General features: G+C 36.6%; 1 protein-coding gene across 1 annotated transcript in view; it reads left to right on the forward strand.

Moving 5' to 3' along the window:
* The first annotated feature begins 1,757 nt into the window (after positions 1 to 1,757).
* The window catches only part of Cntnap2 (contactin associated protein 2), a 1,578,963-nt gene continuing 1,565,675 nt past the window's right edge, over positions 1,758 to 15,045 (forward strand). Inside the window, exon 1 of the mRNA XM_052721500.1 lies at positions 1,758 to 2,571. Within this exon, the coding sequence (XP_052577460.1) occupies positions 2,475 to 2,571 (97 nt within the window). The 5' untranslated portion in view covers positions 1,758 to 2,474. The remainder of the gene's footprint in view (positions 2,572 to 15,045) is intronic.

The following is a 15,045-nucleotide window of genomic DNA, read 5'->3' on the forward strand; positions in this document are numbered from 1 at the left end:
AACTAGGTACATCTATTACAGTTGTTTTTTGCTCAATATTATAAGATATACAGTAGCTGCAAGTCTGAATACTGTACACATTGTATGACATCCATTGGAGTACTGAACATGTGATTCTTTCAATTTTTTCCTCTTTCTTTTCTTCTGTTTAAAGTATTTTAGGTCCATATAGGTGGTACCTATCATAATGGTTAAAAATGGAGAGACATTCTTAAGCAATTGACGGTTGTAAAAAAGTTGTTCTCTCTGACAATATTTTTCTCATACTTTGTTCCTTTGAGTTCTTACAATTGGTTGGTGGCAGTTCTGTCTAGAGTTCTGGCAAGTGTTCATTGACTTATGGCAGTCTGTGGGAATTCAAATAGAAAAGAGACATTTCCTCATCCACACAGATGCCTTCTTTGTCCTATTTTGTGGTGAGAAGAGTGATTACCTGAGGAGTAAGGTGGTTCCTTCCCATCATTGGTCAGCTGTGTATTTCTTATTTTTCCAGAGTTTACCCAACCTGTAATTCTGACTGGGACATTGCATCCCTTTAAATCAATAAAAAAGGCTTAAATTAATGCTGAATCAGGCCCCTTAACACCGACTGATTATGCAGTGAACACACAGTACTGTTTACAGTAGACCTTTTTGAGACCTAACCATAACATTAAAACTCGGAATCTATTCTGGGAGTAGGCAAATCTTCATAAAAATTTTATTTATCATGAAAGGCAAATGCTTGTTCATTGCATAACACTGAAAGACATGGTTACTCCTCCTCAGACCTCCCTAAACATAATTAGGTATTAAGAAGACTATAATTCTTAATTGTGTCAGTAAAGTCTGTGAAAAGATTGATTCTGTAGGGAGGAAAGAATCCAAGTACTTCATGTGGGCTGGATGTTAGGAAAACAAATCAGTGTAGAGTGTGGCTAGATGGGAGTTGAGAGGAAAAGCTTGAGACTTATTAATGGAATCATCTAAATGATTAAAGAAAACATCCTCTCTATAGATCTTCCTAGTTCTTAATACTTGCAATGCTTTAAGTACTCTGAAATAATTATCATTTGACTGCTTATTTATTCTGGTTTTTCGATTGGGTTTGTTTGTGTTTGTGTTTGTGTTTGCCAGAGTGTGGTTTTCTAAGCATCATGTGTTTGGTGAATGTGTGTATATGTATGTATGTGCATATATATGAGTAAATATAAATTAATTACACATGTAAAACATCTGCATTAGGTACATCTGCAATCCTTGCTTTCTGTTCCATCCAGTCAGGATATTTAGAGCTGTCACTTGGTGTTATGACCACTAGGAAGACTGCCTTTGGGACGCCTGATGGTGGTTCCCGGGGGTTCGAAGCTCCAGGAGCCTGTACCATCTCTATCCGAAGGGGAGGAGAGAAGGCGAAGAGAAAGCATCCCAGCAAGGGGTTTTTCCCTCCTACCGCTGGGTCAGGGACTAGCTGGGTCTGGAGCAGGGTTCTTAGATTACACAGCAAATTCCCAACTTCAGCACCACAGACAGCAGCACCTCCCGCCTAGAGAGAGGCGCATACCTCCAGCCTTGGCCAGGACTCCAGCTAATGGACTTGGGTCGGTGGCTTCCTTCTCTCTTTTGCTTCCAAACCAGACGAGGGCAGGGCAGAAAGGTTGTTACAGCAAGAGGAGTACGGTAGGAAAAGAGGAGGAGGAGGAGGAGGAGGAGGAGGAGGAGGAGGAGGAGGAGGAGGAGGAGGAGGAGGAGGAGGAGGAGGAGGGGCCGGGGAGGGGAACAAGAAGGGAAGAGGGGGAAGGCTTCCCTTTGCCAGGCTCGCCCGGGTCTGCAGGCGCTGCTGGAGGCAGCGGCTTCTCCAGCTCCCGGCCGCTGTGGTCGCTGCTGCTGTGACTCTCCAGCTAGAGATGCTTCTCAGTGCCGCGCCGCGCTGAGGCCAAGCGAGCACCCGGGGCTGTGCTCCACTCCGCACATCCTTGATCTCATCCTGGGAGCTGACAGCCTACTGGAAACCCCTCTGAGTCGCGCTGCCCAGTGGCCACCGGAGCGCTTGCCCGCAGTGGCAACAGCAGCATCGCTGGACACATAGCTCTCTCCGGTTCTCTCCTGCAGGCTCAGTGCTCTCCAGATTTCCCCCACGCGTCCTTTGGTGATTTTTTTTTTTTTCCAGAAGAGAGGGCGGGGTAGGTGTCAGTCCCCTCCTCTCTCTCACCCCTCCTATTCCTCCTCGGTTTGAATTTCTTCCCCTGGCATTTCACTGGCTCGCAGAGCAAGAGACCAGACCCACACAGAAGGGAAAACAAGGCTGCGCCTCCCCTGCTACCGCCAGCCCAGAATTGGAACCTGGAGGGGGTGAGGGGAGAGGAAACGAAGCAGGAGGAGCTTGGTTTCCTCTCGCATCTGAGGACAGACCAGCTCCTTTCAAGAACCCCACGGTGAGGCGAACTGCATCTCAGCAGCCAGCTTTTGGAGTACCGCTGGCCCGGAGGCAAAGGATGGTGGTGTCTAGGAGAGCAGGCTGCAGGGCAGCGCTCTCGCTCTGGATTCTCAGCAGCTTCCTCTGCAAAGCCTGGATGGCTCCCTCCACGTTCCGTAAGTAGCCCTCTCCTGTCCGCGGCTCCGGGTTGGAGCCACTTCAGTGCCGCATTGGTGTAAGAGCGCCCAGGCATCAACTCCGAGGAGCATTCGCAGTTTTGCCCCTGGTGTACGTTTGTGTGCATGTATGTGTGTCGGATGCCTGGCACTTGCAGCCACTGCTGCAAAGAAGCAGAGAAACTCTAAACCCAGGGAGCTCCTTGTTTGATGAAGACGATATTCATAGTGCTGGATGCTTCTGGAAAGTTGTTCCTAGTCTTAAAGATTGCTCCGCAACTGCTTGGTTAGAGTGATTAGAGTGATGAGTGTGGTCGTTTCTTGGGACCGATTTGTGCAGACTGGAGACAATTACATTTTACTTGGGTAGTGCAGAAGACGAGCAGAAGTTTCTGATTTTTATTGATGGTTTTAACTTACGCATTGGTCTGAGGAGGAAAGAGGAACATACTTCAAGCAGTTTGGGCACCTATGGATTCACTGATTGCCTCTGTCCTCTTTAAAAAGTTAATGCTCATTTAGCACTTGAATATACATACATATATATATACATATATATTAAAATTAAGTCTTATATGGGAACTGACAATGCACTAATTACTTAGTAGTTTGAGGTAACGGGCATGACTCATCCAGGCCATGACTTGGGACTGCTAGTGCAAATGTTATTAATGGATAATGAAGAGATGGTTTGAAAGTTTTTAGAAAAATGATGTAGCTGCTCAAAATGTGTGTTTTAAAGGACAGAGGGAGTTATGATTCGTGTTTTGATGAGGTTCAGAAGAAATGGAAGATTCCAGCTCATTTCTGCATTGCTTTAGAAATGCGTACTGTGTGTGAAGGGAGGAAAGGCATAGCTGACTTGGGCTGAGAAAGAGTTAAATGCTGAGCTGATTTTCTGTAGTACTTTGCAAAGTGTTCCTAAGCACAGCCTTGTTTCTGAGGATGGGTGAATCCATTGGGGAAGGAGTATGGAGCTGTGGAGTTCAGAGGAAAATGTCTCTTCTTAGGATAGATAAGTTGAGTCGATTCCAGACGCCTCACATGTGTTTCAGCCCTCCCTCTGTTTATAGTTCTGTGGATGTATTCCTGCTCACCATTGTCTATGTTTCAATATTAATATTATCATTCCATTGTACAAAATATTAATAAGAGTAGCCTTGAAATGAGCTTTATAGGTTGTGCTCAACAATCATCTACCGTGCTATCATTAGTAGTATTTTCACATATTCCCCAAGTACCTTCTATGGGATTCTTTGCAGTGCTTATAGATAGAGAAATGCAAGAAAAAAAAAAAGAGAGCTAAGTTGTAGTGAACTTGAAAAAAGCAAACTTTATGGTAGTCTCAGAACACAAACAAACCTAAAAAATATATTTTGTTTTTATCTATGTTCATTCTATAGGATACATGGAAACTGTAAAGCTAGACTGCTTGATGTTGACATCTACAAAAATATGTAACAATACCCATGGGAAATTATTCTGATGGAATTTCCATTTCCATTTCAAAATACGTTAGTGTAGTAGTATAGAATTTGTTTCCATGTTTCCTATAAACTCACTAAAAGTTAAAGTATGTTGTATTCTCTGATCTGAGTTCCTACTTCCCAATAGCTTCCAGAATTCTGCATCTCATCTTTCTTGATGCCTTAGTAGAAATGGGTCAATCTGAATCAATCACCGTGTGTTCAGAATGTTATATTTTCCCTTATTACATTGCTATAGTTCAAAGATTCAAAAGTTATTTCAGAAATATGTGCTTAGCTTTTATTACCTAGAATTCAATGAAAAATAACACAAAAATCACTACTTTAAAAATATTTGTGTTTTAGCTTTAAGATTTATTTAGTTCTTATTCTATATAATATAGTTAAAATATGTAATGGATTGATTGAGATAGGTTTTTATTACATTTGAATTTAAGCTCTGAGACACAAGCCCAAAGTTGTCCTAAATCTTGGAATTGAATTTAATAATGACTAATACTTGAACTTAGTGATGAGATTGAACTTTTGAATTTATTTTATTTTTACACATAATGAAAATTATTTATTTTATGTTGTACTTATTTTTGAAGCACTGTATGATAGTTATGTTTTTAATACCTAGAAAGACTCAAGGCAGCAAAAACCGTAACTCCATGAATTTAAGTTAATGAACAGCTCAACCAGGAGGGGTCATCATGACACAAAAAGTAGCAGAAAACTCATGTAGTTCGTGCTTTGAAAATATGATGACTATGCTCAAATATCCTTTTCCCGAGTAACTTTGTAGTATAGAAGGCATATTTCATATAGATGATTAGTATTTTGAATTTCATAATATGTATTTTCAGTAGACCATTGCTTAAGGGTTGTCTCTTTTGCTGTTCTGAGCATGTACATAAGGTTACTCATTCTATAGCTTGCTCATCGTATTTTTTGTACACACATTTCAATTTAAATTAAAAGAAGTTCAGTTCATTTCTTAGATCATTAAAAAATATGATCGATTTCTATGTGATAATTAGAATGATGTGATGCTGAGCTGAGAAGTGTATACTTCTTTTCTTGTGAAAGTCCATATGAAAGGCTCAGGAGCACTCCACCACTAGGGGGTAAATTGATTAGACCATGCTTTTAAGACTTACAGAGCTGTCCTAAATGACAGGGAGCTTAAGATAGAACTTAGTAAATTTGATGCTTAAATATTATTGAATTTTCACTTAAGTAAGTGTTTGCTCATAAAGGCCAATTCATGTGATTCTTACTGAACCATTCTCATATGATTTACTTGAATCTTATATAGTGAAATGTGTTTTGCATGTAGTCAAAAATATCTTAAAAATATACTGTTACATATATGGCATATACAAACACATGCACATATATGTGATTTAAATATATATTAAAATATAGAGACATATAACATGATATCATATATATCAAAATAGCTGTAAATATGTGCATATTTATATATTACGTAGCATTATTTAACAATTTTACTTTATTGTCAAGTTCATAGTTAGGACTTTTCCTGTACAGGAGACTGTGATCAAAATATGAAATGATAGTATATAGCTCTATTTCCTCTTTCCTAAATTCATATATTTTTTCACCAAAGTGGTATTTTCATACATAACATATGAAAAATAGTATTAAATAAAATCCCATCACTTTACATCTAGTTCAATCAGAATAGTGAGTTTTTTCAACTGAGAACATGCTTTTGATCAGTAGGATTCTCTGGGGAAAAGGGTTATACATTTTTTAAATATTGCAAATTAGTAAAAAGGAAATGGTTAACTGGTTGGAGATAAACACACTTCTTAGTTTTATAGGCATTGACACTGCTACTCAGATAATGATAATTTTTATGTTTTAATCATTTACCACAAAGTAGGACTAATTTTCATAAAACATACTCCCATATATTTAACACATCTTTCAATTAACCTTCATGAAATTATACATATGTAATTCATCATTTGTGAGAATTTCAAAGCTGTTTTATGTATACTGTTTTTAAAACAGATTTATAATGTATGTTTCCAATATTTTGAGTAGCACCAATTTTCAAGTTTTATAATTTCTTTAAGCTTCTATTTTATTGGTCTGAATTAATAAATCCTATTAGCAAAAAGGACTTAATAAATCATTAAAAATGAAGGAATCAGCCTTTCTGCCTGTTAAGTTGTGTATTGATTAGAAGATAAAGAGTCTGTGATATGTTTAACCCTGATTCACTTTTCTTTTTTTAAAAAAATGGGTATATTTATTTGTTATAAAAGTAGAGACTATGCATGTATTCTATGCTTTAAAATTCTTAAATAAAATCTAGTTTGTAATCTTATTAAAAATCCTAACTATATTGTAGAGCAATTGCTGAGTTACTAAATTGCCTCCTGGGCAAACATGAAGACCAGACTTGGATCCCTAGAATACATATAAATACTAGTTTTGTGGTGCACATCTATAAGCCTACTGCTGGTTGAATGGAGACAGTTGTGTTGTAGAATATTAGTTAAAGATGTGTTGCATTCGTTTATGCTGTGCTACATTTGTTTAATGATGCAAAGATGTGCTGCATTCTTTTATGTTGCATTTGTTTAGCTGTGAAGTTGTGTTATTTTGCCTGTCTAAAACACCTGATTGGTCTAATAAAGAGCTGAATGGCCAATAGCCAGGCAGAAGAAAGAATAGGCAGGACTGGCAGGCAGAGTGAACAAATAGGAGGAGAAATCTGGAAAGAGAAGATTGAGAAATGAGAAAAGGAGGAGAAGTGGACATCAGCGGGCAGTCACCCAACTACACAGCCAGCCATAGAGTAAGAAGTAAAGAAAGGTATATAGGAGAGTAAGGTAAAAGCCCAGAGATCAGAGGTAGATGGGATAATTTAAGTTAAGAAAAGCTGGCTAGAAACAAGCAAAGCTAAGGCTTGACATTTATAAGTAATAATAATCCTCCATGTGATTTATTTGGGAGCTGGGTGGCAGGCTCCGCCAAAGAGCCAAAGAGTAAACCCAACCAACAATACAGGTGGATCCACAGAGACTACTGGACAAGCAGTCTTGCCAACTATTGAGCTCCAGGTTCATGAGATAGACAGTATCAACAGCAACAGCCAATAAGTAATAGAGGAAGGCACTTGACTTAAAATTCTGGCTTCCATATGCACAGGCATCCTGTATGAAAGCAAGTGTGCATACACACACACACACACACACACACAAAAACCACACAGACACATATGCTACAAAACAGCAAGTATAAATTTCTGCAACACCAATGATCATGTCAAAGTGGATGGAGAAAAGCCTGCAATACCTCTACCCTACACAAAGAACTATAGGCAACTGAAGAAAGCTGGAAGCAGGAGAGGTGGTTTCTCCCAGGAAAGAGCATATCAAGTGATTGTCTAGTGCCAAATGGTCAGCCCTGAAAACATACATAGAAGTAGCATTATATGGACTGAGTTATATTTAGGAATATATATGTATATACATAAACATAGATGTATGGAATAACAGTTAATAAAAAAGGAGGCTATGAATATAAAGGAGAGTGTGGATAAGTTTATGGGAAGATTTGAAGGGAGTAAAGGGAAGGGAGAAACAATATAATTACAATACAATCTAAAAGATACAGGGATAATGGATACATGATGTCAACCTAGTGATTAATAGTAACAAAATGAAGAAATACAGTTGTGTATGCACATGTTTTTACACATTGGCTTTGATTTAAAAATGATTTGCTTTGTCTTTTTTTAAAATATTTCCAAAGTAAATAATAGAGTACACAATAACATAAACCATCAAAAACAGTTGTGTGTGAAGTAAATTCTCTATTTCTTTCAATATCATTACTTTAAGTTGGATATTACCAGCATTTCCATAGAGATGAGTATTTTCCAAAAAAATCAGCTATCAGAAACTTCAGATATATGTCTATAATCATTTATTACTCAGTTGTTTGGAAACTACATGTTTATTTTTTGCTATTTTACATATATGAATAGTAATGAGATGACTTTTAAATATTTTAAGTTGGAAAATAAGATGACTTCTAACACAATGTAAATTTGAAATTATGGATTTTATCTTCTCCTGAGATCTATATAATATAGATATTGGGATGTAGAAATATGCCCTGTTTCTTGTTCATAATTGTTAATATTATCAGGAATAAACTACAGTTGAAACACTTAGCCTCCCTTTGCACGTCACTGTGAAGCATAAGGGATATGCCGAATTCTTCATTTACATTCCAAGTTGTCTGAGAAAACCCCCATTCTGTAGGCAGATACACATGAAAAATTAGCTAATGCAATAAGAATGGTAGTGTGAGGAAAATTATGTTGATCCATTCTTCCAATAGCTGGAGACTCTGTTGAATGTTGGAATGAAGATTAATGAAACCAATTGTCTCACATTTAACCCCCATGTTTCCATATCATACATAATTGTACAGAAGTTAATATTTGAGGTCCACCTGAGTCCTTTTCTGATCAAGAATTCAAGAAGAGAAGAGAATTTTGATTATTGTGCCAGCTAAAACCACAAAATGCTGTATTTGCCCATAACGGCATTATTTATAATTGAAGAAAACAAGTAGGGGAGAATTTCTGCAGGCTTTAGAATCAAGGACTGAGTATGTTGTTTTCTCATGCGATATGCTGTAGGTAGGAGAATTGCAATTTTTATGTGATTTCCTCAGTGTCTCTTTCATTCCTTCCTTTTGCATGGCCCTATTAATGATATTTATTTCAGTGAGAAGCGCTTTCCTATCCAGAGTGAATAATATTACCATTTAGCCACATAGCCTGGTCATAGAGTGCTCCCTGCAGGTTCACTTCCATCCGATTTATGTAGCAGGCGAATTCCACAACTGTACTGACCTGTTCCTTCATGTCCACTTTTATGCTCCTCAACCCTTCTATGCAGTTATGAAGATACTGATGCTCCCAGTCATCGATTCCGTGACAAACAGCACAGCTGTACTTCGACCTCAAAGTTGATTATTTCCTTAGCTGAAAACTTTGTATAAGGCTCACTTTAAACTCTTGCTTAGTTCATTTGGGTGGCAGACAAATCATACTAACAGCTTGAAGTATCTGACTTTTTTTTTTTTCACTCCAGATTTTTAAACCTCCCCTGATAGTAGGAAATCTGGAAATAAAGATGTAGTCATTGGCTCCAAGTTTGCTTGCTGAAGATAACATATCTTCGGTACACTGTAAAAGCGTTGAAGAAATATAGAAGTGCTCCTGAGAGCTACAGTATACATTTTTCTTCTGATTTGAGATAGTTTGAAATGCTCTCATAAATATGAATACTAATGCTTAGGAAAGTGATAAAATTAACTGTGGGAATATTTACTAGGGAAAATATCCTCAAACATAGAACAAATGATGTTTGTTTAGGGTTTTTCCTTTTCTAGTATATCCATTCCTTCTGTTATTTGCACTGGGATGGTGGGCTGAGATGTGAATATCAAGAAATGGCAGTCGAGAGAGGTGTGACCTACATACACACTGTCAGATTTGCTAAGCTGGTGCTGTGTGGTGCATCTAAGTTGGAATTGTGCTGTATAAACTTTCATGAATTCAACAAGGATTTACTCATCTCACTGTCATAATGTCATGTTGGAATAATATGTGAAAGGAAAAGTTTTTTCCGTGACACAATTTCCCACTCACTGCTGCTACCATATCAGTTTTGTCTTTCTGTAATGCTATGATTTGAGCTATGCACAGATGAAAGCAAATGTACACAGTCTGAAGAAAACAGCTTTTGAAGTGGAGAAACATCATGAGTTAACGAACAAAACACCACATTTGGATTTTTATCATTTAAAAATTGAAGATGCCTATTGTAAGTCATATGGACCCAGTTATTTGAACTAATGTAAAATGTAGGCTGATTAAATATAAACACCCTGCTAAATAATTTTCCTAGGAAGCCACCCTGTGATATAAATTGAATTTTTAATTGTTCTAAAAGTATGTAACATCTACTGTTAGACACTGAGTGTTTCTTTTTCAGATATTGGATAGTATTCAGTAATGGAAGAACATTATAGGCAATGCCATGATTCCAGATGTAGCATATTTTTGTATCAGTGATTGTTTAGAATATGCTAATCACATAGAATGTAATGGCTTGTTTTGATTTATATTACTTAAAATGATCATAAATGTAAAGTGGGGACTTACAATTTTATACAATATATTTGAAATATTTTTTAAAGTAAATATGTCCAGAAAAATAAAATAATATGCTTCAAAAATACTTTTCAAATAATTAAATGAGTGTATTAGGTTAATAGTATTTGGAATATCAGGTTTTCAGATAAATAAAGGGGGAAAAGTAAGTATTTTAAGGACAAGCAAACAAAAAATATTTTAATCCGGGGATTGTTTCTCGAACTCATGTATCCCTAGCCACAAAGTGACTGAAACTGAATATATCTAAAGAGTCCTTCCCAACATGATGTGTGAAATCGCCATTATCCCATAAGAAAACTTCTGTTCAGCTCATAGAAATCACCAACTGGCAAGTATTCAAATACCTTTTGTTAGTCATAAAAATAATGGTCATCACTTAAATAGTTTGGCTAACACTATACCTTCTAATATGTAAACAACATGAAATCATGCATAATGTGGGAGTGGCTCATCATGGTAACAATGAAATCTCCAAGGACCAGGTTTGTCAGGTTGCAAAGACTCCCCTAGTTTTCACGAATTAGTCAACAAATGAGTAATTTAAGCAGAGAACGACCGCTCTCATTTTGCTTTCTGGGGCTTTATCTTAATGTGGGAATAAGAGGAAAAAAATTAACAAGATGTGGTCATGCACACCTTTAATTTCAACACTTGGGAGGTGGAGACAGGTAGATTTCTTGAGTTCAAGGGCAACCTGATCTACATAGTGAGTTCCAGGACAACCAGAGCTACATAGTGAGACCCTGTCTCAAAATTTATGTATAATTACATCATTTGTCCCCATAACTTTCCTCAATCCAACCACACCCATGTGCTCACTGTTATCTCCTCTCTCCTTTCAAATCGCTCTTTTACACACACACACACACACACACACACACACACACACACACACACACACACTTGATTGTTATAGTATTATGTTAAAGATGTGAATGATTGTGCTCACCCTAAGCATTTTCATTGGTGAAAACAACAAACCATGTCCAGATGTATTCTATAGGCTTTTTCGTATTTTAGGTTTTATTTGTGTGGAGTTGACACCAAAGATTAGTATTCTTGATGCATGCTTACTTTATGTTTCTTTTCTTGATTGTTCCCCCTAAATTCACACACACACACACACACACACACACACACACACACACACACACGCACGCACACAGAATTTTCCACATCAAGTGAGCTCCTTTAATAATAACTCCAGGCTTCAGCAGATATTGTTAGCTGCTATACTCAGGAAAGATACAATGTACTTGTCCCCCAGTCCTTATAACCATACCTCAATGTGCAGGTGAGGAAACTGAGGCACACAAGGGAATTAAGCACTGCTCCTAAGTCAGCAACACGGACTCTTCCTATGCCTTTGATTTGATGCATAGTGCAGCTGGCTGGGAGGGAACCCTGCTCAAATGCTCTAAGTAATTACGAACCTCCGCTTGCATCCATGTGGCCTTTGAAATGTCCACTGACTGCTTCTGTAGACACAACAGGGAATGGCCTACTGCCCCAGTGTTTCCAGGATTGGTTTACTCATAGTCATGTCGTTTTATGCTTGGTATTCTCAAATTGTATTGTCAGACAGAAAATATATATGATACACACGCTGTATAGATCTTTCAATTATAAGAGAATTAAGTCATTTTTGCTTTACTGAACAGAACTTTTACAAGACAATTTAGTTCTTTTGAGACTTATCATTACTGCTATTTAAACATTTATTTAAAATTATATAGAATTTTAAATTGCTTTGTCAAGAATGCTTAAAATCTGATTTAAAATCAAATCTCAATAAATCCTGAAAAGGATTTTTACAAAATATACCCCAAACTGTAAACATCATTGCCAGTTGCCAAATCTATAGCCTGACTTTAGAATGATCATTTCATATTAACTAGTCTGTAAAGCATTTTTGAGATTCTTTAGAGATATTTTCTTCACTGGCAGGGAGAACATACATAGTCCATTTTAGAGCAATGTCCTTCTTGTCTCTTATTCCTGCTTTCTGAACTTGTCACTGGTGTTATAGTGAGGGTTTTATCATTTCCCCAAAGTCTTAACTCTGTAGCCTTCCACAAGCTTCTAGGCTTCCTATCTTGCCCCTAGATCTATCAATGATAGTGAAATAATAAAACGAGTTTTCAAATATATTTTTATGTTTGTTATGCTTTTCCTTTAATATCTTTGCTTTAATTTTAATATTTTTTCTTATGATATATGATAATAAAATTTACTAATATAATGTGTTAGTCTTGATACTTGTATGCTCGATAATAATTCTATCACATTAAACAGATCTGACTCCTCAAATACTTTGATGATAAAAAAGTCACCTGAATACTTACCTGAAACACCTAAATTCAGAATCCCTTTCCTGTTACATTATTGTTGTGTGGAGTTGTCCCACTGTACCATAAAACACCAGTATCTCCTGCGACCTTGCTTCATCCCTCCACCCGATTCCTCCTACCCTTAAGGAACCACTATTTTACTCTCAAAATCTTTGTAACTTTTGATTTCCCATGAATGTTTGGTTTTAATGCCTGTATCACGTCACTGAACATAAAGTGCTCCAGTTTTATCAATGATGTTTCAAATGGCACAATTCCATTCAATTTATGGCTGCCTGGTATTTCAGTGTGCATATGCATACATTATCTTTATCCAGCTACTGCTGATAGGAATTTAAATTGTTTTTATTTGGTAGATATTGCAAATAGTAATACAAAAATCAGGAAAGTGACTGTGTCTCTTTAGCACAAGGATTTTTGTTTGTTTTGGTTTTACAGTCAGAAGAAGAATTGCTGCACCATAAGATGCTTTATTCTTAATCTTTTGAGGACCCTCTACAATATTTGCCATAATGAACTTACTAATTTACAGTCTAACCAGCAATGTACAAAGAAATGCCACTGTTTAGTACAAATGCTAAACTAGTCATCTACTTTTCCACTCTTACCTGTCACTTTAATATCATCTCATTGCTGCTAAACATTTATATGTTACAATCTATCTGAACTAATGTCCTGGTACTATGAGCAGTGGGTCATATAACTCATCAGCTACTATACTTTCTTGTAAAAATAAAATTTCTTGTTTTTCTTTTGCTGCTTTAAGTTAAAGTTGTTCCTCTCACAAACCTCAGGATTTTGGGCTAGATTGAAACACTACCTCCATGTGCCATTTTGGTCTGAATACAGGTGAAGGAGACTCCAAGGAGTGATTCTTTAAAAAATCTAGATTGTTAATGAATATAGTGGTAATAATACTAGTTATCTGATGCAACAATGGGAAGTTACTGCCAAACATAATACAACAAGATATACAAAATATATTTATATACATTATGACTATATGAAACTATAGTCTTTATAGTATAAAAGGATGATAACTCCCAAACTATTAGACTGGATGAATATGTTCAGGGACCTCTATTGCGTTTCACTTAATCCAGAGTTTGGTCAAACTCTGCCCCTTCCACAGAGCATTGTTTCAAAGAAATACTTTGATCTGCATGTAGGTTAAATATAAGTGATGGTGGAGTTATTGTGCCTCTAAAGTTCATTTGGCACAGTTTATAAATGATAGGCAAACTTTGGACATAATTGATAATTTCATATAAAAAGTATAGCATAAGAGTTGATATTCTCAAATTAGTTATGAAGTGTTACTGAATATTATTTATATTTTAAAATTGGATGTACAATTTGATAACTACAGAATAGTACTTAAGTACTGTATGCATGGTGTGTGTGTGTGTGTGTGTGTGTGTGTGTGTGTGTGTGTGTGTGTGTGTGTGTGTGTCTAGCCTGCATTAGTTTTACATTTGGGTCTTTTGTTCTGTTTTGAGACAGGGTCTCACTATGTAGCCTTGGCTGGTCTGGAAATCACTTCATAGACCAGATGACCTTAAACTCATAGAGATTTTCCTGATTCTGATCACTGAGTACTGGGGTTAAATTTATGCACCATAGTGCCTGGCTTCATTTTGGAATTTTGTACATACTACCCACCCCTCAACTTTTGAAACCATGCCCATCTGGCACAGTTCCTTTCACATCTTATATTATTTATAATTGTTTTTGCAACTCTGCCCTTTGCATGCACATGTGATTTAATTTTCTCTAAGTTCATAATTTGTATGGACTATGCCTCCATTTACTCTTGATTGGGGTACAAATAAGTGATTATATCAAATGAACTCATATTCAATGGTCAACTCTTATGATGCTGGATACTGTACTGGCTTCATTGGATTCACCATATAAAAATCACTCAAATACCTCTCTGCTATAATGCACAATGGAGAAGGATGCTTAAAACTTTAAAGCTCACTGGCTTTACTTTAATCCACTTCTTACCTACATGAATTTCTATCTTATAATGAGAAAATTTATAATCCTGTAAGTTCCACCGAGCACTTATGGTTCTAAGGCTTAAAAAAATGTACTATTTACCCAATAGTCAACTTGATAAAATATCGACATGATACCTTCCTGCAGGATTAGCAGTTGTTGAAAAATATGTTAATTCTTAGTGACAATTACTTTATATAGACCTCTAAGTAAGATTCCAAGAATTAACATATCCTCTAAGATAAAAGATTAGAATTTTCACGTATTTATATTCTCTAAATGAGCCGCAACACTTCTCTCTATATAAGTTTCGTTAAACTCACATATTTGTAAATTTCAATTTAAAGTGATGCTCTCCATGTTTAATTTGTGTCCCTAATTGTGTATGGTTAGACTGTAGCAAAAACCACAA

Source organism: Peromyscus californicus, unplaced genomic scaffold, assembly GCF_007827085.1.
Source record: "Peromyscus californicus insignis strain IS unplaced genomic scaffold, ASM782708v3 Scaffold_6__1_contigs__length_162567912, whole genome shotgun sequence".
NCBI lineage: Eukaryota > Metazoa > Chordata > Mammalia > Rodentia > Cricetidae > Peromyscus > Peromyscus californicus.